This window comes from Apostichopus japonicus, chromosome 22 (assembly GCF_037975245.1).
Source record: "Apostichopus japonicus isolate 1M-3 chromosome 22, ASM3797524v1, whole genome shotgun sequence".
Taxonomy (NCBI): Eukaryota; Metazoa; Echinodermata; class Holothuroidea; order Aspidochirotida; family Stichopodidae; genus Apostichopus; species Apostichopus japonicus.
In genome coordinates this window covers 7,406,271-7,434,040 of record NC_092582.1, presented here as the reverse complement: position 1 = coordinate 7,434,040, position 27,770 = coordinate 7,406,271, and the positions used below count along the sequence as shown (strand labels likewise).

General features: G+C 37.0%; 1 protein-coding gene across 17 annotated transcripts in view; it reads left to right on the top strand.

The window, feature by feature from the left end:
- The window catches only part of LOC139963609 (disabled homolog 2-interacting protein-like), a 509,980-nt gene that overhangs the window by 439,268 nt on the left and 42,942 nt on the right, over positions 1 to 27,770 (top strand). For 16 of the 17 annotated variants that reach the window (XM_071964560.1, XM_071964562.1, XM_071964563.1 and 13 more), the window contains 2 exons: positions 4,827 to 4,933; positions 22,049 to 22,149. In XM_071964560.1, coding sequence (XP_071820661.1) covers positions 4,904 to 4,933; positions 22,049 to 22,149 — 131 coding nt within the window. In that variant the 5' untranslated portion in view covers positions 4,827 to 4,903. Of the gene's footprint in view, positions 1 to 4,826; positions 4,934 to 9,184; positions 9,473 to 22,048; positions 22,150 to 27,770 lie in introns of those variants that run through there. The other variant, XM_071964561.1, reaches the window with a different exon arrangement.

The window sequence follows — 27,770 nt, the reverse complement described above, 5'->3', positions numbered from 1 at the left end:
AGCTCCATAACAACAACTAAATTTATCATTTTAAACCTTTAGAGAGGTACTGTACACAATTAGGAATGATTTCATATATATTTACTTATCCAATCACTAAGAAATATTTAAATCACTTTTGTGTCTCTCTTAATAATGTCAATTCTGTGTCATTACATATGGTAGATTTTATAGTGCATATTGCTAAAACACTCTCTTTGGGGACTGGAGAGATACATATGTGTACAATACATGTATCAATCAATCCTTTATTATATCTTTGTGTAGGTTTCACATGAGTTACATTGACTTACATACAATACATCAAGTAAGTTATATTGGAAAAAACATATTTATGGATGCCAATTGCCAATGTTACGAGGTATTACCTTTTTAATATATACAAAAGGGTAACCAAATAGTCCAATATGCAAATTTGAAATAGTTTATTGATCGTATGTATATGCTACATAAGTCATGCTGGGCCGAAGTCTGGTGATGTGTTTGTGTATTTTATCATAAGTGTTGCTGATATTTGCTTTGAAACTTAACGACAGACTTTTCTCTAGCTCCATAATCAGTTTATCTCTCTGGGGAATTACACTTTGACGTAACCTAAGCAAATAATCTGCATTTTACAGTAAGAGTGAATATACTCCATACCTCAGCTCTTACCTATCTCATCCCTACTTATGCACTCTGATTTTCCTACCTAAACACACACAAAAAAAGGGTTAAAATTGATAACATTTTAGCCCTCTGCAAGTTTGCCGCAAGTTTGTCGGAATTTCTTCTCAACAGACTTTGCACAATTTGCAAATGACAGTTCAGCTGCTTTAACAGATCTAACACAGCTACTCTTCTTAGTCAACACCTGTGTACATAGTATCATATAGAATCCAATATGACTCCCAGTGTACAGTGCGCTCATTTTTTCACTGTATATCATGCTCTCTTCTGGAGGTAGCCGTTCCTGCAAGAATAATTCATTTGCGAGTTTTTTCCCGTACGTAGCTTACAGGAGCTAAGGAGGCAATTGACCTCCTTGGAAATTCATTTATGGTAATGAAGAGCCCCCTCAAGCTGAGTCTGTTGGGAAGAGTTCACAGCGAGGGAATTATCTGCAAAACATATCGCCAGATAGAGCAAAGGCAAACGAATCGAAATAATTATATACAAATTGAACCATCATCAATTATAGTATTTTGATGCTGTAATAGATTTTGGATGCATAATAAGAATAAACAAACTGTACATGAATGTTTGTGGAATGTTTATTACATGGTTGATGTGCAAATTAATGAGATGAGGAAGAAACACTAATTATGACGGAAGGTTATTTCAATGAATTAAAATGTGGCTACTGTTGTATGCAGTGATTTTTATGAACAGCCCAACCAGCCTTTTTGTTCATGCTATCATCTTCAGACTTAGTATTTTTAACAATGCTGTGATTCCCCTCATCTACCCTACTCTCCCCCTCCCCTCTCACCCCTGGTTTTATGAAAAGTGTGTTCCAAATAACAAGTTAGTAACCTCTCTCATGCAGTAATAATTTTCTTCCAAAGTTTCCCCTTTTCCTCTCCTCTCTCTTCTCCTCCTTTAACTTTTCATTAACTCATTCATTTATTCATTCCAGTATAAATGTAAAATTTTATAAAGAGGAGTCGTAAAATATGTTAAAGGGAAGTAACCCTCGCTTCACCTTTCCCTCTCCTCCCTTCCTAGCCCTCTCTCCCTCATCCCATTCCACTTTCTCCTCCCCCTCCCCCATCCAATTCCTTCACCCATCTCCCTTGTCCATAATTCCTGGCCCCTGCACACATTAGAATGTGCTAAATTTGAGGAAAAAACAAAACAACAACTAAAAGGTCCATCAGTGTAGTCTACTAAATCAAATTCCATTTGATCTTATTTGCATGAAGTTTTCTTTATTAATACCTATCTGAGAATGATATCAGGTACCTGTTTACAAGCAAAAATCCTCCCTTTTGGTTAATTTTAGTCACTGACTTTTATATACCAAACCAAAGATGCACGGTTTGATCTGTAATACAAACTTGTGTTGCCTGAAATTTGTCTGTCAGAAATTACAATCTTAACGAAAATCAAGAAAAAATTTGTTCATTGCTATAACATATTGTTTCCTCAATGTTTTATAGTTTTCACTCTGAGGCTGCTGTATTGCCTAACATCTGTTCAGACACTCACAACATTCCCCACAAATATTTTTACTGCCGATTTTGTCGCTTTGAGGCTTTTAATCTAAGATACATCATATTTTTTCCTTTTCCACGCTGTTGAGAAAAAACTTAGCCTTGGTTTAGAAATATAATCTTTTTTTCAGGATTATAACTGAGTCATCCAAAAAGGCTTTATTTATCCTTGAAATAAACATATATGTTATAGCAGTGGGATCTCATTTTTTTAATCTTATTTTCATCTTTCCCCCCTTTGCTTTTTCCTCGAGTATGAGATTTCTCGCTCCGGGAATGTCTGCGTAATTAGAAATTTGATTCGTTGAGTGACTGCAGTAATTGCGTGTGGAGTTTCTCTATACGCAATATATCTTATATCTCAGATGGATGCAGTGTTGAGAGTCAGGTGACATATCAATGAATATCGTCAGATAATAATTATCAAAATATACTGTATATATATTGATAAGATTTTGTAATGAAATATTACATTAAAATGAATCACGGGTGGCTGGAAAAGATGGTCAGGAATCCGTTTTCGCAAATGAAATATGGTTTATTCCTCTTTTGATTTTGGCTTTGAGCAGTTTTGTTAATGATAAGATTGAGTAGTTTTGTACATGTTAAGATTGAGTAGTTTTGTACATGTTAAGATTGAGTAGTTTTGTACATGTTAAGATTGAGTAGTTTTGTACACGTGTTAAGATTGAGTAGTTTTGTACATGATAAGATTGAGCAGTATGTACATCATCTTTAAAATGATAGTTTTAAGCTGAAACAATTTGAAGTTACCTTCATGAAAAATGTAGTATAAACATTGTATATATGATTGAAGAATCTTCAAAACTGACTTGAGTGGTTTTTCACTTTCTGAAAAGCAGAGTTTGCACACAGCGATCTACTGCTTTTATGCTACTTACTAAAGCATTAAAAAAAAAACGTCTGTTACTTTTAATTTAGACTAATTGTGTGATTGTTTTCCCCATCAATGATTGAAAGATAAAGAAAGAATATTTCAATTATGACAACTGAATCTATTGTGGCTATAGCTCAATAGAAAGATCGCCCTCTTTAAATTCTAATCAGGACATCATTTCATTCCTTACATTGTGATAATGCTGAAGGAAAATGCTACTGCAAACAGGTTTCAGTTTGCAAGTGCATTGTGTATGGATACTGTATTTGAGTGCCCCATTATTTAAAAGAGAATAATATTATTAACCCTAATAATCTCTTGTTGTGCAACTTCTGCTGTGGTTTATACTCGTGTTCCAAAGATGATTGTCAGCAAGTTACTATGGTGACCATGAAATAGAGTTCATTCCCGGTCACTTCCTCTGAATAGATTGGAAAGTCAGCATAAGAGGATACAGTACCACGTAGAAACAAATATTCACATTTAACTTTCCACTGTGAAAGGTATGTGTCAATATATAGATTTAAAACAATTGATTTAAATTTAATAATATATAAAACCTGAAATTGATACTAAATGAATTTTCTAGTTCTCTTCCACACCCTCCCCCTCCCATCCCACAAACAATCCCTTCTCCAAGAGAAAGAAAATACATGTAAACTTAATCATTCAGTATAAAATAAGGTTTACGTACATTTGATAGCAATTATCAAAATCTCAGTTAGTCTCGAAAAGGAAAAATAATCTACAGGTACATTTAATGATACCTCCATGTACAAATATGGTGCATCCCATCCTTTCAAAGACCCATTTCTACTGCGAGTGGCTAGTTGGATAGTGGCCAAATCCAACTTCAAGAAAAAAGCCTGTGGAATCAAATTCCTCTGATCAATTGTGCATGCATGTGTGTTAGAGCCAGAAGTGGTGGCGCTATACAGAAACCATGATAATACAGGCTTTGGTTGCACCTTGACTTTATGCATAGAAATATCAAGTCACCCTTTATTTATGCATGGCTCTGGTGAATATCCAGCTTTGGTTTCTTGTGATCACTGTTGCCGTTGATTCTGCTGGCAAATGCAAGAATCACTCTGAAATAATCAGATCAGTAATTTATGTCATAAACTTTCATCAGTTTCTGTTAATTGCTAAATTCTGGAAAGATTAATTTTAAATGAGTTTGGGATTGAACTGAAGACTGAAGGTTACCATAGACTGCATTGAATCTAGTTGTACATGTTATTATATGATGTCTTTATGGTGACTTGATAGATAGCAAGTCATTTATAGCCAATATATATTTTTAATAAAACAAAGCCCTAGGTCATTAAAAACACTATTAGGTATCTATAGCATTCTGTAATCTTATAATTAATGTACTTATGACGTGAGTTAACCCCATCTGTAAATTTATGAGTTTTCTCGTTCAGTATCTATACTGATTACAATTGTTACATCTTGGTGCAAACTTTTGATTCAAAGCAGATCAAACCATATGTGAACACACAAGCAGGCAATTCCCCCGTCCAGTCGAGGATTTGTTCGTGTATTTGGGGGGGGGGGAAGGAAGGGGGAGGAGACTAAGCAATATTTATAAGTCACTTGAGCTTAAAATTATTCAAAGTTTTGTATGCTATTGATTTTTTCAGAGCCAATGGAAAACTGAGCATTATCCACCAAATGAAAATAACTATATATTAATGAAGACTTGTTATTGTTTCATATTTTCACAGATATCTCTCAACCAGGACAAGATGATCGATTAAGGAAGAGTAGTACCCTGTTGGGGACTTCCAATAGTCTGACCGTTATGGATGGTAGCAATTCATCAAAGATCTCCGTGAGTTGCCTTTCCTTTTTTGAAGGTTTTGCAATTTGCCTGTTTGTTTCCTCGTTTTTTTAATTTATTCAAAAAAAGGAAAGAAAAGATGTGTATGTCTTAAACTCTCTACCATCCTTCACCAACTTAACCCTGTGTATTTCCATTCCCCCCCCCACTTCCATCCCACTCTCCCTTCCTCCCCTCCAACATCCCCTCCCTCTCCCCTCCAACATCCCCTCCCTCTCCCCTCCAACATCCCCTCCCTCTCCCCTCCAACATCCCTCCCTCTCCCCTCCAACATCCCCTCCTTCTCCCCTCCAACATCCCCTCCCTCTCCCCTCCAACATCCCCTCCCTCTCCCCTTCCCCTCCAACATCCCCTCCCTCTGCCCTCCAACAATCCCTCCCTCTCCACTCCAACAATTCCTCCCTCTCCACTCCAACAATCCCTCCCTCTCCCCTCCAACAATTCCTCCCTCTCCACTCCAACAATCCCTCCCTCTCCCCTCCAACATCCCCCCACTTCCCTCCCACTCTCCCTTCCTCTCCCCTCCCTCTCCCCTCCCTCTCCCCTCCAACATCCCCTCCCTCTCCCCTCCAACATCCCCTCCCTCTCCCCTCCAACATTCCCTCCCCCTCCCTTTCCCCTCCAACATTCCCTCCCACTCCCCTCCAACATCCCCTCCCTCTCCCCTCCAACAGTCCCTCCCTCTCCACTCCAACAATCCCTCTCTCTCCACTCCAACATCCCCTCCCTCTCCCCTCCAACATCCCCTCCCTCTCCACTCCAACAATCCCTCCCTCTCCCCTCCAACATCCCCTCCCTATCCCCTCCAACATCCCCTCCCTCTCCCCTCCAACATCCCCTCCCACTCCCCTCCAACATCCCCTCCCTCTCCCCTCCAACAATCCCTCCCTCTCCACTCCAACAATCCCTCTCTCTCCACTCCAACAATCCCTCTCTCTCCACTCCAACTTTCCCTTCCCTCCCTCTTCCCACCCATAGAAATCTAACATTTGGAGAGGGTTTTCACAGATGATTTATACCATCACACTATACTGCCCAAAACTTGCCTTGGACAGACTTTGCATTGCACAATGTGTGTCATCAGTAAGCCTTACAACTAAGTGATGGGTAATGTCACTGTGGGACAGGCTGTCAGATGTAATTATTAAGTTTTAATTATTAAGTTGTAATTATTATCTTTTGGTTCAAGTGCTTTGCTTTTTTAAAAAGTATTCTTTTCATCAGCAATGCCTCTCTTCTCAAATGACATTAATATTTAGCTTTAAATTGTGAAGATGATGTTGTTGTCTTGTGTGAATACGTCAAGAGTGTAATTCAACCGGTAAGTGGTAACTGTAGAAGGTGTTGTGGGCAGTATTCTGACAGGGCTCCCCAGCCATCAGTCATATATGATGGTATTGTACTATTGTTATGCTAAGATGATATTCATAACAGATTTCCAAAAGGATACCATCAACAATTAAAGAATCGTTAACGCACTTGCTCCACGGTTTACGTCAAGTTTGCAGAGCCTACCATGTATCAAACAAACATCACCTGTGTATGATGAAACACTTCTACTGAATTTTTTGTTTTGTTTTTTGGAACCGGAAATAAATTTGATCAGCAATTAGCTAATGATTCCATTCAAGTATAGAAAATTTGAAAACAGAATTTGCTCCAGGGTTTACAGCAAGTTTGCAGAGCCTACCATGTATTGAACAAACATCACCTGTCTCATTTAACACTGCTACTTTACAACTTTGGTTTTGGATTTTTGTATCAGAAATAAATTTGATGAGCATGAAGCTAAAGATTTCATTTCAAGTATAGAAAATTTGTTGCCCAATCACTTTTTCATGTTACTATTAGTAGCATGCAAAAAGTAACTGGGAAAGTTTTTTTTAGTTCTTGGCCTTGTCCTTTACCCTCTGAAGTGAAAGTAGACAACTGTTTAGTCCAAACTAAAGAGCAGTTGCCAAAAATGAAAGGGAATTAAAATCTGAATTTAGTGACCTCTGTGCATTGTAAACTCGCTCCGCTGGTTGTAAAGCTCAATGCCGGCTTATAGAATGAGGGTGAATGAAGTGTGAATGAAACTTTTGTACTCTTTCTTTTTCTTGGTTTAGAAATGCTGCCCTCTTTTTTCTTTTGAACTTGTTTCTAGTTCACAATAAGGAGAAGATAAACCAATAGTTAATTGCGCTATAATCTGATATAATTTAATTAATAAAGGAATGTTTTCAGGCTTACAAGTTTGCAAACTTATGATTCTATTTCCATGACAGGTATAGATGTCGACTGATTCTGTGGGTTATGATGATATCAGGATGCCCTGTAATCTTGAAATATAAATTAGAACTGATCTCAAATCTTTGAAACATATATCTATATTGGTGATCATACTGTACGTATCATATAAGATTGTATATTACAGAACTTACTATCCTATATTGCCATGGTTACTATCCTATATTGCCATGGTAATTCCATGGACAAATTAATATCAGAGTTTCAAATACCTTCAGTTAGCCAGTTCCCGAATGGCTGTGACCGGGACGACTTAAACGCAGCTCTTTGGAGGTGATGAGTTGGAGTCATCTTTGTAACTGCTATAATGGATGCTTTAAAAAATTCACATTACAATGAATATTCATTACCATTGCTAGCCCATGTGATCATTCCAATGAGTGAATATATTTTAACATTGAACCAGACACTCCCAATTTCCGGGTTAAGTCCACGGATTTCATTCAGTCTGTGTCCGGATTAAAAGTGTCAGTGTTAAAAGTGTAGAAATGTCACTAGATTTATATAATGTCCCGAAACATATTCCCAGATTTGTAAAAGGCCTTTATAACTTAAAATTTACCCATTTGGCCTATTATTCGTAGACACAGCTTGAAAGTAAATAGAGCTGTTATTGTTGACAGCCGCAGACGTAAAATTCATTCACGAATCACAAATATAAGCCAACCCAGCCTTGTTGATTAATTTTATAGCCTGTTTTATGCACATGTGTAAATCTCTTGGAATAAGTGATAGTTAATGAGAAGTCAAATTACCTAAATTAAGCATTCTGGCATTGGATTGTAATTGTGTACAAAGTATGTGTTCATGCATGAGGTGTTCTCAGCTAGGACATTGATCATCACTGCTTGCTACATGAAAGCGCCAAATCACAGAGATCGAAGCCCTCAGAAAATTCCACAACTCAGGGCCGTTTAAACGTGCAGTGTAGATAAACCCTTGATGAGTAGGAGGGGGAAGGGGAAGGGGAGGGGTTAAACATTAACACCGTGTCCTTGGATTTCTTGGAAACAGATATGGCCACGGGCACCTAAGTTCAGCAACTGTTCAATATTTCTGATTTGCTTCTTGCATACACTTGTTTACTTGTTTATATATACACTGTATGAAAGTATCTGGATGATGAAAAATGTGTGATATCACATTTTAATCAGCTAATTAACTCATAGTTTTAAGTATAGTTTGGTAATAAGAACATAGAAAAACCTGTCTAAATTTTAATTTGAATCTGCATTCTAGCCATACATTTCATTAACTCTTTACCATTAATTTAGTTTGATCATTTGCAATCTCATTTTGAGTAATACTTTGCGATTTGTGATCAACATTGGCCTGGCCAATGCTTTTGATCCCATACAATAATGTTTCACAGTTGATGTATGAGGGAAGCATGCATCTAACATATAAGGGAAGCATGCATCTAACATATAAGGGAAGCATGCATCTAGCATATTAGGGAAGCATGCATCTAGTATATAAGGGACAATAGATCAAATGAAAAAATAAATATAGAAAGAATAGAAAGTTATAGGTTATACTAAGAAATCACCTAAATCATACATCTCTTTTAATCAGGCACCACAAATATTTGATTGATATCAGACCTTCCAGTACCTGTCTAGTCACATAACCATGTATACTATACCAGTTCCAGTCATTAAAAATGCTGTCAAATTCCACATGTCAGACATTCATAACTGTCTCTTTTATCTCTTTCCTCTTCCTCCCATATCTTTACTTTTTTAGTTTTGTTGACAGTGCTTGTAACAATTTTCTCTTCAATCACCTCTTAGACTAAAGCCCTCTACTTTTGTCACCTCAAATCTCTCTAGAGCCCTGCACGGCATGATAAATTTCTCACCCTGGCGATGAATGGCACAGCCTTCTTTGGTATGCTAATAAGCCTGTGTATGACAGATGACACATCCTATGGGCGGTATTGACCTATACACACATGATGCTGCACACACGGTGTTGTGGCTGGCTAGCCTATACTGCTAGGTACCTTCTTTCTGTGTGTGTTTGTGTTTGACAGCTGAAGCTGTTATAGTTTGCTATTACTCTTGACAGTTGAATAGGAATAAACAGTGTGATGATTTCAAGAGGATTGTGTGTGTGGATATATACCACTTGCTAAATATCAAAGGGAAAAAAATACGTTAAAACAGCTCTGAAAGCCACCTGCATTAACAACTAGTTATAATGGACTAGCTAAGATAAGCTGGAAAAAAGTATCGTAAGGTAAGAACTTTTACTTTGATTTGTAGAAAGAGGTCTAGGGTAATTGTAAGTTTATCCTTAGTATTATCTTATCTCCTACCGAAGAGTTAGAGGTATATTGAGCTTAGCTCTAACTAAGTATATTATATAATATATAGTGATCCAAGTGTTCCGAAGTATGCATTCTGCAGTATACATTTCATTTACCTGGATATAAATGTTGCATATTAACCTGTATAGTGTATACACTGTGTGCTGTGTATGCAGCATATATAGATAAAGTAGCTTCTCCTCGCCTCTAGAATTCATCACCACTAGAACTCGGATGCTGTGCTTCCTTCACATCATTCCCAAAAACTTCTGAAAACTTCTTATCCGTCAAGAATTCATCAGTGTTAACCACTAATTCTTTTCAATCGTTTGTGCATTCTTTCAACTCTTGCTCTCCCGCGCCTTGAGCATCCTCTCAGCTGGATATGCGCACGTTATAAATCACCGTAATTATTTTTAAATATTATTACATACTGATGTTATTGTATAACCATGCAACAGCTATGCACACCTGATTATGAGACTAGGAGATGTACCTTAGCATAATAACTAGTATTTGTGCAGAGTGAGTCGCTGTGAGTTATTGCATTCACATGTGAATTAGATTCTATACTGTTTGTGTTGATCACAGTAGGCTTATAATACTGATCGTACTTTTTGTGTTGATCTCAGTAGGCAATTATAAGACTGATGGTACTGTTTGTGTTGATTTCAGTAGGCTCTTAATACAAGTATTGTAGCATAAGTCTTCTCTGCGTTTGGGTATGCATGCTCGGACAATGCATTGAAGGTATTGGGACACATTTTGCAATATTAAAAATATATGTTGCTTGCGATTTTGCATACAAGGATACTGTAGAGTACATAAGACTGCACATGTAAGCTAGTGTTGAGTACTATATAATGCTGTATAATATGCAATCCATTTTTCCAGAGCAGGGTTGCCAGTTTTTTTTGTGTGACACAACGAAACCAATATGAATTTGCTGTTATTTTATGGAAATCGACCCCTGTATGTGGGTGGATAGGAATTATGTGGGTTTTAAATTATTCCACTGAATATGAGGGAGTGGGTGAAATGTGGTTAAAAACTTGCAGAAAGGCCTCATATATGCAACCTTATGTTGGGCTGATCAACTTGAAACTGGTTGAATTCAATGTTCCTTTGGGGGAATTTCACATTTTACAGCTTTTTTACTCCCGAAATGGTAGGCCAGTTCAAACCAGTGGGGAGGAGGAGGAGGAGGGGACCAATGAAATTTGCAAAAAGAGAGAAGTAGAAGGGTTAAGATGGGACTTTTTGAGTCATTTTGCAATGGTAGTACACTGAAGAAAGGTTGGGATAGCTTCAGGCACCATATATGATATTATATGCTATGAGGGTGATACTGTTGCATATAGAGCCATGCTATATATACTGTATGCATGTATACAGAGATGGTTTGTCTTGCTGGTTGGGGAGAGAGGTGGGGAGGGGAGTAATTTTCAACACTTTAGTTTATTTGAACAATTTAAGCTGTTAGATCTTGTTCTTGAATATGCTTTAATACTGTACATGTATATTGTGCAACCAGAATGAATCTTAGTGTCGGTATCCTGTTAAACTGATCCTTGCATCTTCTACTCCTTCTCTCAAATTGTATTTAATTAATTAGTAATATACTAATTATGTTCACATTTGACATTAATATTTCAAGGTCTTTGGTATCACCTCCCCCCTCCCACCCCCTCTCCCCAATCATACTACAAAATCAAATGATGATCAGTTAAGTCCAAACAGTAACAAGCATAATTTTACTTCCACTGTCTGAGTATCTGTTACCTCACTAAAATATCAAATCTGCTAAGTGAACATCGCTCTATAAATATATATGACTGGGAATCATTTGCAAGAGTCGGGGCCTCCTAGTTTGTTTGTTTTATTCGCACTCAGATTGTTCAAAATACAAGACAAATAGGCCGGAATTGAAAAGAACAAAAAGAGAAACAGGAGCCAAACCCATTGGGCTGACTGAACATCGGCTCATTTCCAATGGGGCCCTATAGATGAAAAATTGCACTTTCAATGGTAAATACTAATGAAACCAATAAATAAGACACAAAAAAACGTAGATATTGCACAAAATACTGAAATGTGCCTCCCTTTCTCCCACACCCTAAAATACATGAGATGCTTCTTTAAAAAGATGAGAAGACTTGATGAATTTCATATGATTTGGAAGAGCATTCCAATCCTGAAAAGTATCATCTAGAAAAGTACATTTAAAACTATTTAACAATGTTAAGCATGCTAAATGTGGAGCTCTGATACTGGTGACCTTAAAGTTATGAAATGGGACACCACATGTCCACCCAAACTGGCTAGCAGTTAATACGGACTGCAGCCATCATCATCATCATCATCACTGACAAAGCTAGCTGGTCAATGAACCACAGAGTTCCTGGCATCTCTAATCAGCCATACAGTGTAATCTCATTGTGACTTGATTTTGGAAGGCAGCATAACAACAAAGAGAAGATTTTAAATGAAATGTCCTAAACAAATAACCTCATGCTGTCAGGATTTTGCACAATGGTTTGGAAGTAAGAAGCCAAAAACATGTGGTTGCACAAGTTCTGGGGTGTGGGAAAGTAAAATAATCTTCTTACTTCATACTAAAGGTGTTTGCATGGCTTTGTCCATGAGAGGCAGCATCTGTTTATGAACTGGGAGATATATGCACTAGCTATGTTTGTAATCCTTTTACTACATGTAACACACTTCACTGAAAGCTGCAAAAAAGGATAACAGACATGAATATGCAGTATCTAATACACACATGTATGCATAGACAAATCTCCTGTTTTTTCGCCAAGTTCTATATTCTACTTGAAAGTCCACCAGCGAAAAGAACCAAGCTGGTATCAGAAAATTTAAGCTACTTTTAAAATGATTCTCTAAACCTACTTTCATACAAAGTTGTTAGTGGCTCTTGAAACTTTGAGACTACTACTCTTTAGCTACACACCTAGATATATGCATGAAACTGTAAAATATGGTTCTTTACAGCCATTGCAAAATGATAATTTGAGGCAATTAAACCCATCAAATCATGACAATCGAACAGGTGTTTTAGCACCTCACAACTCATGCTCACAGCAGGTTGCCCATACCCGATATATACAGACAGATGACATTGGATATTTTCTACCTTCTAGCTAAATATTTGATTATCAATTGATCAATTTGTAAACCCAAAGAGCTGCAACGAATTGCAGTGCAGAAGAGTGATAGGATTTAGTGATACCTTTGCAAATTTGTGTAGAATCTTAGATCTAGAAAACTTTTTCATCTTGGGAATACAGAGAAAATCATGCGTTTGGCTTTAAAACATTGATTGACAAGTCAAGATAAGAGGCCAAAATAGTGGCAATTATTTCAGACAGCTAGGCAATGTATCTAATACTGTAGTGTATGTGTTCCTCATGTTCAAAATGTCACGCTTCAGATTTATCGATCTAAAGTGTCAAGTTAGTTTTGTTCAATTTTATGAGCTTAACAATTTGTTTGCATTTGGTTGAGCAGCTGTGTATACATAACAGGAAGGACAGAACAACAACAAAAAGAACAAAAGAAATTATCCACCATTTTTGTTTTAGGTGATAAGTTTTTTACATGATATTTTAAGAGCATCTTTTTGCCCAGAATTTCAGTTTCAGTAACCATGGAGTGCTGATTTTGTCATTGTTCTTGTTGTGTCTGTCATATAGAACTATCAGTTTGTTATTATATTAGATGTATCCAGATCTTGGTCGGTTGTACTTGTTAGTTCAATCATGAACTCTTGACGCACTGTAGACCTGATGTGTTAGATGTGTTTACATTACAGCTTAAAAAGAGATAACAAGTTTCTCTCTTTTTCTTCAAACTGTACATGTATACACATAGCCTTGAATACAACACAGAATCTTTGTTTGTGATGGCCATGCTGTTTAGCTCTAGGCTTATATACTTGCATGCACAACAATTTTACACACACATACATATGTCATCTGCATGTGACCCATACCTCTATATGGTTGTAGTACACATGTTAGAGGCAAGCAGTGCACTATAGAGGTGGTGGATAAATACAGTATAGGCCTGTAGGGAATTTATCTTAAAATTTCATAAACTAAATATATGCACTGTTTTCCTTCTTTCGCCATGTTCAATTCAACTTCTCAAGTCTATAACTTCTTCAATGACACATGGCAGATGCTTACACATTGTTTGTAAGTATCGAATGAGGGTGTCAGTTTACCTGTTTAGGTGCCTTGATATATTGTGACCTCGTAAACAGAGTAGCAACAATATCGACCCACATCGAATGTTTTAATGGTACTACACATGTTTTATGTGGTGATCTAAACGATAGTTACTCCAGTCTCGTTTGCGATGTCTCTCTGAAATCGATCTAAAGTGTCAAGTTTAGTTTTTTTCAATTTCATGAGCTTAACATTTTGTTTGTATTTGGTTGAGCAGCTGTGTATACATAACAGGAAGGACAGAACAACAACAAAAAGAACAAAAGAAATTACCCACCTCTTAATCCTTTTAGGTGATCAGTTTTTTACATGATATTTTTGCCCAGAATTTCAGTTTTGTAACCATGGAGTGCTGATTTTGTCATTGTTCTTGAAGTGTCTCTCATATAGAACTATCATTTTGTTATTACAGTAGATGTATCCAGATCTTGGTCGGTTGTTTGTTTGTTACTTCAATCATTAACTCTTGACACACTGTAGACCTGATGTGTTAGATGTGTTTACATTACAGCTTAAAAAGAGATAACAAGTTTCTCTCTGTTACTTCATACTGTACATGTATACATAGCCTTCAATACAACACAGAATCTTTGTTTGCGATGGCCATGCTGTTTAGCTCTAGGCTTTATACTTGCATGCTCAACAACTTTACACAAACATACATATGTCATGTACATGTGACCCATACCACTATATGGTTGTAGTACACATGTTAGAGGCAAGCAGTGCACTATAGAGGTGGTGGATAATATAGGCCTGTAGGGAATTTATCTTAAAATTTCATTAACTATACAGTATATATATACACTCTTTTCCCTTCTTTCCCTATGTTCAATGAACTTCTCACTATAACTTCTTCAATGACACATGAAAGATGCTTACACATTGTTTGTAAGTATCGAATGAGGGTGTCAGTTTACCTGTTTAGGTGCCTTGATATATTGTGACCTCTTAAACAGAGTAGCAACAATATTGCTGGCATCAGATGTTTTAATGGTACTACACATGTTTTACGTGGTGATCTAAACGACAGTTACTCCAGTCTCGTCTGTGATGTCTCTCTGAAATCACCACTACTGACATACGTTTGAAACAAACCAGGTAGCTGCCATGTTAATGTAGTTGATTTCTCATATTATCAGAGGATGAACTGCTATGAAACTGTTAACAGGAGATTTCTTATACTGAAACAGGACTATAACAAACCAGCTAGCTGCCAGGTTAATGTAGTTGATTTCTCATATTATCAGAGGATGAACTGCTGTGACACTGTTACCAGGAGATTTTTTATCTATTTGGGATGCAGCTTTTTATTTAAATTTAAGCACTGGCAGTAACCGAAATGGTTCCTCCGGACTTAACGGACCATACCTGTACCTTGCTGTTACAGGCTGATATTAACTACTGCTTCTATAAAGTAGGGTAATGTATGAATCTCACTGTTCAATGAACTATTTATCAACCAACCATAGAACTAGCAGTTACCATGACAGAGCTGGCTGTGAACCAGGAAGAACGATTTTTATGCGTTTATTAATATATCGGTGAAGTGAAACCCAGTAAAAACCTCATCAGTTCACACGGCGACCAAAACGTGAGCTTACTGCAGGCAACATCAGTATGTATTCTAAGGGTACTGCTTTATGATGTTGTGGGTAGGCTCGTCAGGAGTCCCGCCGTTGTTGAGTCTATCGTCTCGTTTAATCAATCCCTTTAGACGTTGCAATCTGCTTAAATACTGAAACAATCGCATCCGAAATGAAAATACCTCAGATTTGCTTTCTGCATTTTATTTTCAAGGTTGGATATTGTGATGGAGTAAGTTCTCTATTTATTCGAGAGTATTGATTTTCCTACCCCTATAAAGTCAGCTTATACATGCTGGTAATTGTTGTGGTAGTTTGATATCCAGCCCTGGGAATCAATCCGCATTCCACATCGCCCTATAGAGGTACAATTGTGTTGACCTGGAAGTTGAAATACACTCATAGATCTAATACGATCTTTGTATCTTAATTACCTTACAGAAAGTAGGTGCAGTAAACCATGTGGTAGAACTGTGCTTGTAAATATAGTGAATTTGTTTTGTTGCAATATCATGGTATCTAACTAATGTGTGCATTCGACAAATAAGTTTTTGTCAATACTTACACGGAACCAACAATACCCATTCAGGCCTCTGTGTTGTAATTGATTTGGTTTGCATTGTTGATACAAGTCAGAAATGTGGAACTAGAATCTAACATCCTTTTACAACAGATGGAGTTCCTAAAGTGACAGCAAGAGGTCCCTCATTTCAAAAACTATGGGAATTGACACTGCAGCTGCCCCCTGTAGCCTGAAATTATATTGTGTACGTGCAATGATGTCATTTAAATATTTTACCCAAAGTTATTGGAAATACCATTCCACCATCTGTTAGCTTCTTTTTAGTCTGTTCTCATTTATTTAGCTACAGATTCTGAAGAATTATTTTTATCGTGTTTTCTGCCTTTTTTCAAACCACTGGTGTCGTATGGCATTGGTATTACATCCGATGACTTTTAAGCTTGAGGAAGATATCACAGCTTTAAATTTCAGGAGAGCTCAGAATCAGTCAATGTGGCTGGTCTAGGCTATACAGAACTCACCAACACAGACCATTTGGCCAGCTTCTCAGAATCAGTACAAAATGAGGTTTAAACAAGCAACTTTCATCGCCTCAAATTACATGTTTACAATACATTACAAGTTTGTCAAGGACAAATTGGGTTGGATGTCATCCATGTGTGCTCAAAAAATATGTTATTTGTTCATTTATTGGAATTTGTAGGCAATTATGAATAGTGTTGCGCTGATATTACCAATATCGGTTTTGGCCGATATCCGATATTATCATCCCAATATCGGTCCGATACCGATACGATACCGATATTTTTTAACAGACAAAATAAAGGCAAAATCTTACTTTTTAGTCATGCATACATTCACAAATAAATCTTCAAGTAAACAACAAAATATGGTGTTTTGTTTTCCTTTTGTCCTAAGATGAAAAGAATGACTTTTTTCCTGATTTTGAAAAAGAAAATGGTAATTGAAATCCAATCGGAATCTTTTTCACTGCAGCGCTGCACACGATAATAAAATGGACGCAGTAAATGTGAGCCTTAACATCGTAAAGACTTACAAGTAGCTACAGTGTTAACGTATGCTTGCAAAATTGCATCTTAATTAGGTTCGAACTGTCGATCACAATGTAAAAGTTAACATTTATTGAGTTTATACTCAATGTACAACTTATTCACTTGACCGAATAGAGAAAAAAACTGAAAATCAGTAGAGAAATGACCAATTGTGTACGGAAAGTAAGGTGGTACACCTTTCAAATATTACGAAAGATAGAGCAAAACACTTTCGAAAAATTCACGCAAAACTGGCATATCGTACTAAATGCAACTAATGTCATGTAAACAAGGCTCTAGTGCATCCATTTATGATTATACCGTAAGACCAAATCTGTTGTTAAGCCGGGGAAAAAGAAAGTATTTTCTAGAATTTCCAAAAATACGGAAAAAATTATATCCTACCATACTTAAGTGTATAGCAAATAGCCTAACCACCTCGGCGGTTACGGATCTCACGTAACTAAAAAGTTCCCTGGCAACGTGCCAAAAAATGTTAACAAACAGGTGTTACACGGGGGATGAGCTCACAGTTGTGTGGGAAGGTACCTGGGAAAATTCACAGCACATGTACCGTGGTAGTTGAGTATAGGGTTAAACATTGCAGTTGTAAAAATGTACGCATAGTGCACGCTAGTCATTGTTAGGCAGTCTAGAAACAGGGCTTTGCTGAACGTTGTTTGTTTCATAACATCGGAGGTTTTGTAAGGTGCACTTTTTAAAGATTGAAACACAGATTAAATCTTGTTTCATTTTATAACATAATATAGCTACTCTAACTTGTCATTTTAAAATTTTCATCAGTTTCGTGACAATTTAAATAAAAAAGTTGTCAGTATTTTGCATCCACAACTGCGAATTTTTGCATCGCCAGACACGCAAAAAAATGCCAAAATTTTCCCACGAGGGGTTCTACCCCATGACCCCACCAAGGCCCTAAGGCGGGCCCCTGGACACCACGCCTTTATGCTCGCACGCTACGCATGCTCGGCGTGTTCGCTTGGCGAACACAGGCGGGAAATCGGCAGTGTGTTCGCGAAAATTGAACAAGGTTTTCCAACACTGCTGAACTGTGCAGTTATGCATCATGTTCAAGGTTTTCACGGAGGCCTTTGGGAAAATGAATGGTTAGTACAGTGTATGTATGCTGCACTAATGCTGTGTGTAGGCCAAGGTTCAGGAACGAAGGTCATTGGTTATATTCGCGCGCCGTAGACGTGTTTTTAGAGGTTACGGAGGGTCAGGTCTACATGGATATTAATCGAAAATGAATCTGAGTTTAACTGACGCTAAAGAAATGGATCGTCTTGGACAGATTAACAAATCATTGCAAGTATAAAGAAGTAGCTCTGCTGTTAAAAAGAAAAGTTCAATATCGGTTTGCTGTTATCGGCAATTAGGCAAAATTTTACCGATACCGATATGCTGCCGATATTGCAAATATCGGCCGATACCGATATTGAAAACGATTATCGTAGCAACACTAATTATGAATAACATTAGCTAACAGTACACCTGCAGAAGGTGAAACAGACCTTTTATGTAGCCTTGAACAGGAGCATAGTAGACTTAAAAACATATTTTAAATAGTGTACATATCTTAAAATCTGGAATAGCTATAGATTAGCTATCGAAAGATTACGTTTATACAGTCACACTAAAAGCTGTTCTCTTCTCGTTCGCTACTAAGTCATATCACCACTAATATTAATTCTACCTCTTTACAGAGTCATTCTTTAATATCAATAAAGGGAACATTATCCTCTGGTTGAAGTTTAAAAGGAAGTTGTTAGCCTCTGATTGAGGGTACGAACAGGAAGGAACTCTGCTTCCAGATTGTATATTTTTACACACGCAAAGCCATCATAGATCGTTAGCGATGCTTAGATTTGTGTACCTATCTTTGTCAGCCCTGTATGGTATGTCAAGCATACAATTGACCTTATCAATTTGGGATAGTTTATAACAAATTTCTATTGTCTTTACACAAGAGGCTTTATAGTTAGGGTGGCCACCCCAGCAGCTAGTCCTACATCTCCTCCCATGCCCTGCCCCAATGTTACAGCAGTTTCAACGACTTCCTGTTTGCATACATTGCTAGTCTTGGAGCTTCCTGCAATTATAAACATTTAATGTACTAGTGACTTTTTCAAATTTTTCTTCTGAAAATAAGTTAACATTGCAGTAATTGATCCAACAAAGATTAAAAAAAGAAATAAGTTCATTCATTTCCGAAAAAAAAATGTTCTCTCATAGACACTCATCCATTGTTCTCGACAAGAAGATATATATTTTGATAAACTTTTGAAGTTAATTTCTTCATTATTGTAAATTTTAAGTTATAATCTCGACTGTACGTCAAGCTAATTAAAAAGTGTTTGAACTGAAACGCGTATTTGATCTCATTCCGCTCTTACATGTCTCCTCCTATCACATGCACGCCGATTACCTAAATCATAGCAATGGGAACATTCTTTTTGTACTGGGCCTCCTGTGACCATCCTGATTTTTTTGTTGTTACTGGATGCATTCATCCACCTGAATCTGTGCAAAACCTTCTACAGAGAGTTTTTTGGTTCTTTCAAAGTTGAAAGAATTCCTAGGTTCATCTCTCTCGTATCTACAACAAGCACTGCAAAATTGAAAAGAGGAAAAACCTGCTTTAAGCTACTAAAGATGTATTTTCTTCGTCTTTGTGCTTACCTGTCTCATCTCTCTGTCTGTACACTCTGATCCATCTATTGTACCTAACTATACAACAAAGTTTGTATGTAACATTGAATATACACTACCCTCCTCATTTACCCACTTATGGGGTAAAGAGAGACCCATAAGAGGAAAAACCTACTTTTAAACTATAAAAGATGAACTTTCTTCGTCTTTTTGCATCTTGTCTCATCTCTCGGTCTGTACACTCTGTTCCATTTATTGTACCTAACTGTATCACAAAGTTTGTATGTAACATTAAATATACAATGTACCCTCCTCATTTACCCACTTCTGCAGTCACTACCCGGTTCTTCTTCCTTCCTGAATTTACCATTCAGATGTTTGAAGCTATAACATACAAATTTCAACTGTACCTATAATATCCCATTCATACAAATCTCTACCTTTGTTGGTTGTACATTTTGGTGAATTTCCTAAATACATCAGGAAGTTAAAGATATGTATTGACATGATCCTAGCTGTACATTCAGTGATGCAGTCACTCCCTTTAAATTCTTGTGTCCGACCCGTTACCGATCATGATGTTTCTGCGGCGAACAAACTTGCACCTCTTAAATCAATATCGTTCAATTTCCCCTGGCTAAGTTGAAACAATCGTAAACAATCAAGTCCGGAGATGGCCAAGATGCCCTTGAGTGATTTATGTTCTCTACCACAGTCTGTTCCAATCAATTCCCCGGCTGAACGATGCTCTCATCCACCCAATCAAGTTTCTGAACGTACTAGTTACCGTACTGACAAATGCTGCATCGGTACTCTTAACGCCAGCGCCGGGCTGATTTGAGGCAGTTACAAACAACGCAATTATTAACATGTTGTACGATTCGTTAATGATAGAACAGTGACTCATACCTTGGTTCAAGGTCTAGCCCTATTGGCTGTCTGACACGACGACGAGCAAACAGCTGAAGTTTAAGTCCTTTTGTGATCAATGTAATTGTCATAATTCAGTGCTTCTCTCACGATTACATATATTCGTCGATAACATATTTCGACTCAAGGTTTTACCGTTGCAGCACTTACGGAATCGTGTCTGATATTGAAAATGTTATTAAGTGATTCCACCTGATGTCTGCTGCTACTGGAGCGATCTGATATAGACACAAACGGAGGAATATAAACAGTTCTTGGGGAGTAATGGGTGGCCATTAGGTTATTATATTCTTACAACCGCGGGATGGGATGTTAATGTATGATCGGTCTATTCAGGCAATATAGGAATTAGCTTTGAGGTTGTCATACAGGACAATGGGATAATCAATGTACAGGACAAGCTGCAGGTTCAATTAAATGTGACGCAGCTACTCTGTGTGGTAAAGTGAAGGGAAAAATGAGACTTAAAAATAGAAAGTCTTTTTTCCCCCTTTGCAGTCACACTAATATTACATAGGGAAGGGTGATATTAGGCTAAACTTAAAGTGTTTGCCAACTTAAAAAGAGCTCAATTTTGTGGGATTCAAAAGTTTTCCTTTTGTTTGTTCTTTCATTATTTCTTTCTGTCTTTTTTTCGTTATTCGGTAGCCAAAAAGATCTCTTTGAAGGGAATTTAGGATGTGTATATAACTCAGTTTGTTTGAATGTGACATGTGGTAGTTAGATTGTTGGACTATTACGTACTGTACCACTCAAACCAAAAGGAGTCTCTAAGTCAGTACTGTACATAGGGCACACCTTTCACTATCAGGGGCTTGTAGCTCTCTGTCCCATTATTTGTGCCTAATTGCCTCCAGAATGAGGTAATGGTTTGAAACTAAGGTCCTTCCCCATCCTTAACATCAGCTATGATGAATTAATCACTGCTATGCTGAGTTATGTGATATGTATTCAATGTTTCAAGTTCAGAAAAAAAAGAGATAATTGAGATTTGCTATGTTGTTCTTCGGTACTTACCATGTATGATAGTAACACAGTGTTTCAGTGTAATCCCCCCCCCCCCTCAGTGTAGCTAGGGGCTTCCACCAGAGTAGAATATAGATTCACTAATCATCTCGGAAAAGGAAGTTGGATGTTGCACAGTTAAGATCCAATATTGTTTGGTTATCATCAGCTGTGATGAATTAATCACTGCTGTGCAGAGTAACTGTATGTGAAATGAATGCAGTCATTCAATTTAAAAAAAAACATGCATGCATACACTGACAGTTTGTCAAAAGTTCATTTTCCATTATCATGCTGCAGTAGGTCAGTTATTCAGAGGTGAACCATTAGGTTAACCAGCTGTCCTTGATTTTATGATCGTTATGTGGGGTAAGTAACAGTTAGAACAGCACACAGAGACTACATTTCAGTCAGGATTTTTAACAAGTAGGACATCGTTACCTTTATATATAATTGATTGTTTTCTGCGATTTCTCTCTTTCGCCTCCAGGGTTTTCCGAGACGGGTCAAGACAGCGATAAAACGAACCAAAAGCACGGGGAAGTTTGACAAACAAGAAAAGATCCGTGTCCGGAACGAGACCATTGAAGGGTAAGTCTTTTTTGAACTTTCTTAAAAATATGTTTAAATTAAGGAAAAAAGCAAGTGCAACTACTGTTAAATTCTGGCACCAAACACTCTCCTCTTATTTAGTTTGTTCTGTTCAGGATTTCATTAATACTCATTGCTTCAGGGTTATATATAATGATAATTGCTTAAGAAATCCTTTAACCTTTTAAAAGCCAGTGATAATTTGGGGCTTCTGCCTACTGGCTACGAAATTCAGGTGTTTGTGTTGTTTGTTTGGGAAGAATTTAGTTTTAGCTTATAGATAATTGTGGTTCCTGTGCCAACCATCAGCTATAAACTAAACTTCCCAGCTACATTGGGTGTTAGAGTCAAAAAGAGAGGTACCCAGCTACTTTGGGAGGTAGAGCCAGAAGGAGAGGTTCATTTTGCAACTAGTTAAGTGACTTAGATGCAAAATGGTGGTATCATTTGATGATTTTTCATATTAATGCATTGCATTGGAAGCTGTTTCTAATACAAACCATTACCCTACTTCTTTATATTTGGATTAGTAGTAGATTGGGATCAGGGAGAAACTGGGGGGGGGGGGCAAGGGGAAAATGGGGAGTAATTGCCCCATCATCCCCCCCCCGCAGGGCTGCAACTGAACATCAAATACAACGACCTGGAATAGCTTTCCAAGAGACCCACCCAATGCAGCGTTTAACTATTGCTACCTGTGAGGTTTGAGTGCTGGGCCATGAATTATACTGAATCATCAAACAATTAACCCTTTCAGAACAGTACTTACTTGATGCAATATGTTTAAGTACCATCAGACTCATTATTACAGATTGTTTGTGGAATTTGTAACACAACCACAGTTATTCCTGCTGTGGTTTATTTTCTCCACCTACCTCTGTTTTACCCATCTAGACAGCTCCATTATTATTTTAAAGTTAATGTTGAGGTCAAGTCGCATACAGCTGTGGTATTTTGTTTGCACATCAGTCTCCCCAATCAATCAGTGGGAAACCTTCCTTCCTATCTGTAACCTTGAAGAATGGTCCATGTATCCACTGATGCTAAAAAGATGGACATATTCTATTTGTTCACTCGATCAAAGCTGAGTAGGTTGGATAATACAGACTTTACCAGCCTTATGGTATTTAAAAGTTGGTGTATAGTTTTGTATAAAGGTTTTCATGAATATTAATGCTTCTCAGCAGCTTGGCTACACACACACACTGCTATACTAAATCATTACCAGTTGTAATAAAGATAGGACTAGAGTCAGTGAATAGCAAATTTCCTGTTTCGGTTATTGTTGCTTTTCTCTTCAATTAATTCTTTTTCATGACTGAAGTGGATTTTGAACAAAGTTAACATCAAAGTAGAATGGGCATAGTTAACTTTCAAGTAGTTCTCCAGTCATTGAAGATTATATTTGGATGTATCCAGGAATGCTGTAAATGACAACCAAACATGTTCTATTGAGACTCTGTATTCAAAGTAGAATAGGCATATATAGTTAACTTTCAAGTAGTTCTCCAGTCATTGAAGATTATATTTGGATGTATCCAGGAATGCTGTAAATGACAACCAAACATGTTCTATAGAGACTCTGTATTTCCTTGATGGTAAAGTGAGTATTAATATTTATTGAGGATTTATATATAGCGCAGACATATCCACCGATAACGGTGCTCAAGGCGCATCACAATATTACCCTGGTCAACAATAACCTGTCAAACATAGAGACAATCCCTCCACTTGGCAGCAGCTAAACAACCCCCAGCTGACAGTTTTATCTCACAGGTCCCCATTGATCCACCTGAGTGAAGAGAGGCAATGGAGATAAAGTGCCTTGCCGAAGGACACAGCGCAATGATCTGGCCAGGACTTGAACCTGCAATACTTAGAATCACAAGTCCACTGCCTTAACCACAATGCTCACTGTGGATTTGATATATTTAAAAGCATAGTTGCCATCATTTAAGCTCTCATGTATTAAGGCCTACCTTCAGTAACTCCCATATGATGATCGCATTCACTATATATGTAGATTTACATTTGAGCACTTCCATTTTAGTGTTTGTTCTCATCTAGGGAAAAAATTTTTTAAGTGTTCAAATTATGGCTAGCTGTCGTCTCGAAGACTTTGTGTCTCTTAAACTACAGCTGTGAATCCTTTGCACAAAAACGTACTGTACATATTTACATCTTGTATGGCAGATTTGACCAAACTTTTTGCATATCATTTTGTGATGGTACAGGATTAATTATTCCCTGTCAACTAGATGGATTGATTTCATTCCTCTGTTATCTATCCCTGTGTTTACAGGCGCACATTGGTCTCCCTAGCTTACAATAGTTGGCAACATGATATGAGAGATGAAACAGGGTTCAGGTCAATTACTTTGCAGTTTGTACACACATGACATACATATATATATATATATATATATATATATATATTTATATATGTATAGATAGATGGTCCATGTATGTACGTACTACGAAGGTATATATATATATATATATATATATATATATATATATATATGCCCGTGGTTCGAATCCCGGTGGAGGCTGAAAGTTTTTTCACTGTTCTTGATTTTCCAACTCATTACGATTTTCATTTATATATATATATACATATACATAAACAGTATGTATATATATGTAAATGTATAGTATGTGAGATGCCTAGTAGGATTTCATAGGTTTAGCTAGATGCAAAATGGTTTGAATATATATATTGCTTAGCTACTAACTAATTGCAATTCCTTCTTGCATTTCCCTTCCAACTCTAAAAGCATATAGAGTAGTATAAGATACATGGAATATGAATTTGTGCAGGCATGATATTGTGTTCCAAAATTTTTGAGGTAGCTCAAATTGTTAACCTACTGTAGGCATAATGTGGTTGCCGATGGTGACTTATTGATTTCCACTATGAGGGAAAAAATAAGCCAAGGATACATTCTGCTCATAATCAATAAAATTCAAGCATCCGTTCAGACTTTACAATTACTGTACAATCCGGAATTTTTGAGGCCTTAATGTACAAACTTTTTAGTGAGCTTGTGATGTGGGATATAAATGATAGGCATTTGCAATATCCTGGCATCGTAAGTTATGCGTAATAGTACAAAGAATCTTCTTGGAGACTTTCAGCTTTTCTTTGCTGGTAGTACATTATGATGCGTAAGTTTACTACCCTGTAGAGGTACACTGTTTACAACACCCTACTTCATGTATTTAGCACAATTGTGAAATTTGTGACAATTTTGGTGGTAGCATACTCATCGAATAGCACAACTTTAGAGACAAGTGAAAAAAGACAAAAGGGGGTCTACTTGGCTAAAACAGGTACAGTATACTCTGGTATTTCCAAATATAACATGGCTTGATCAAAGTGGTCAATACAACATTTCACCACAAAACAAAATCATGACAAACAAAACAAACAAACAAAACAAAAGACAAACAAAACAAAATCTATGACCAAAACTACAAAGTTCAGATAAAAATTCACGTTAGATTTAGGTGCAAACATTCTTTAGGCAATTGCATCTAAACACAATATTACCAGCTTTGCATTTTCTCTTTCCAAATTCAGCATCATGTACAGTACAGTAGGTCTTAAATTCTGATATCCTTTTGGTAATTTTAGCAAGCTATAAATCCTGGTCAACAGAGGTCGACACAGTTGAATGGTCAATCACTTTAACCCACACTTACTAACAAAACCCCCAATTATTTGGGTCATCCATAGAGTCAGTTTGCCTGTATGCTTTTAGGCTAATAGGTTGGTAAGTACCTCCCTTCAAGTACAAATTATAGATACAACAGCAACAACCGACTTTGAAACACTAGAGGTTAGGTATTGCCGTTCAAGACAAGAAAAACAATTATCACTGAAGCACTATTTACATTTCAGTATAGATGTGAAGAGGGTATCTGAGATCTTTGTCCCTTATGTCAACCTTTCCATTTTATTTTCCTTTTCGGAATGAATAATTTGTCTTCCCAACTTGACCTTTTTTGTTGTTTGAGTTCTTTGAACCTAAATTCTGAACTGGAGCCTGTATATGAATGGTGAATCTGGTATTCTCTGACGTACTTGTACGCACTAGTGCCAATCTATCCCACCACCTACAGTACTTTGTTATGCAGAATTTAATAAGTTTCCCAGTATACAGGAGACAGAACTTAACCACAGACAAACATGTACAGTCAGTTTGGTTTTTGTATACCATGGAGGATTAACCAATGAGTCACACAGTGATCTCAGAGACTGAGTGGGATGATAGCTAGGTACATATCGAGTGACTGGCTTTGTGGACTCAATATATATTCATCAGTTAGCTAATAGGTTGTCTTGAGGTTCGCATAAGTACCGTATTTAGTCAGCGTTGCATCTTTATAGTCTCTCAGGGACACATATACATATATGTAAATCATCTAAGTTTGTAGCTACTGTACTGCATTTATTGGGCAGGTTAAAGGCCAATATATATATATGTAGTCAGAGTCAATTTACAATCAGATGATCAGAATATTGTGACAGCTTCACTGATCTATCTTCATGTATGGTGATGTTGCTGCCATGGCCATGTGGATTAAATGGTTTTAAAAATTTGTAGGATGAGTTTGGAGTTTATTTAATTTGTGTTTTCTTCATTGGATCAGTCTTCTGGACTTGTGTGTGTGTGGAACATATTTATAATTTTCTGATGAGGGAACTCTTGGTATTTGACTTTCTTTGATTTGTATTGAGCAATGTTAACTTGACATCATTTGACATCGTGTTTGTGTTCATATCTGGATGACTTTAACTTACTGTATTTGTTACAGGATCCACCCCAGTCAAGTATGTGTTGTCAGGACTCAGGAGTGATAAACCAAGGAATTAATGGAATAATAGTACTCATAAACAAAGGGGTATTATACTGTGTATCTATAGGAAGAAACCATGGATCATGCTTTATCTGTGTTATGTGCAGAGATATCTTATCTTGCATAGATAACATCTGTGATTTGATCGGAATTTCAAATTCGCCTCTCAGAAGTGAGAAGAACTGACGTTTCCCCCATTTGTTACTTAGTTCTCCCTTGCATGTACAGTACATGTCTGAAAGCATACTGATCTAAATTCTATCTAAATTAACCAATAGTTTTTGAGAGAGTTTGTGAATTATTATCTATAATAATAACTATATAATAATTACTATAATTATATAATTATTGTTGGGGTACTTGTTGCTCCATGCAGAGAGAGGTGTGAGCCACATACAGACATACCATAGAATCTACTCAGTACTCTATGTACAGTACAGTACATGCAGTATAGCATACACATCAAGCAGGTTATAAACTACAGTGCTGTTGAACACTTGTTGTACAAAGCACCACTTAGAGCTGCTTTCCAGTGGCTAACTGTTCAACCAACTATCTGTTTTTCATGCAATATTGACAGCGAATGGAATGCTGGTAATTTGCTACAATGAGAGCGCAAAAATACAGGTAGGTTTTCTGTTGTGCAAATATTGAAGAAAAGAGATAAAAACAAAATTAATATATGGCTGAATGGAGTTACTAATAATACAATTTTTTGTATTTTGTTGAACCTGTAAAGCCATTAAATTGTCAAAGTA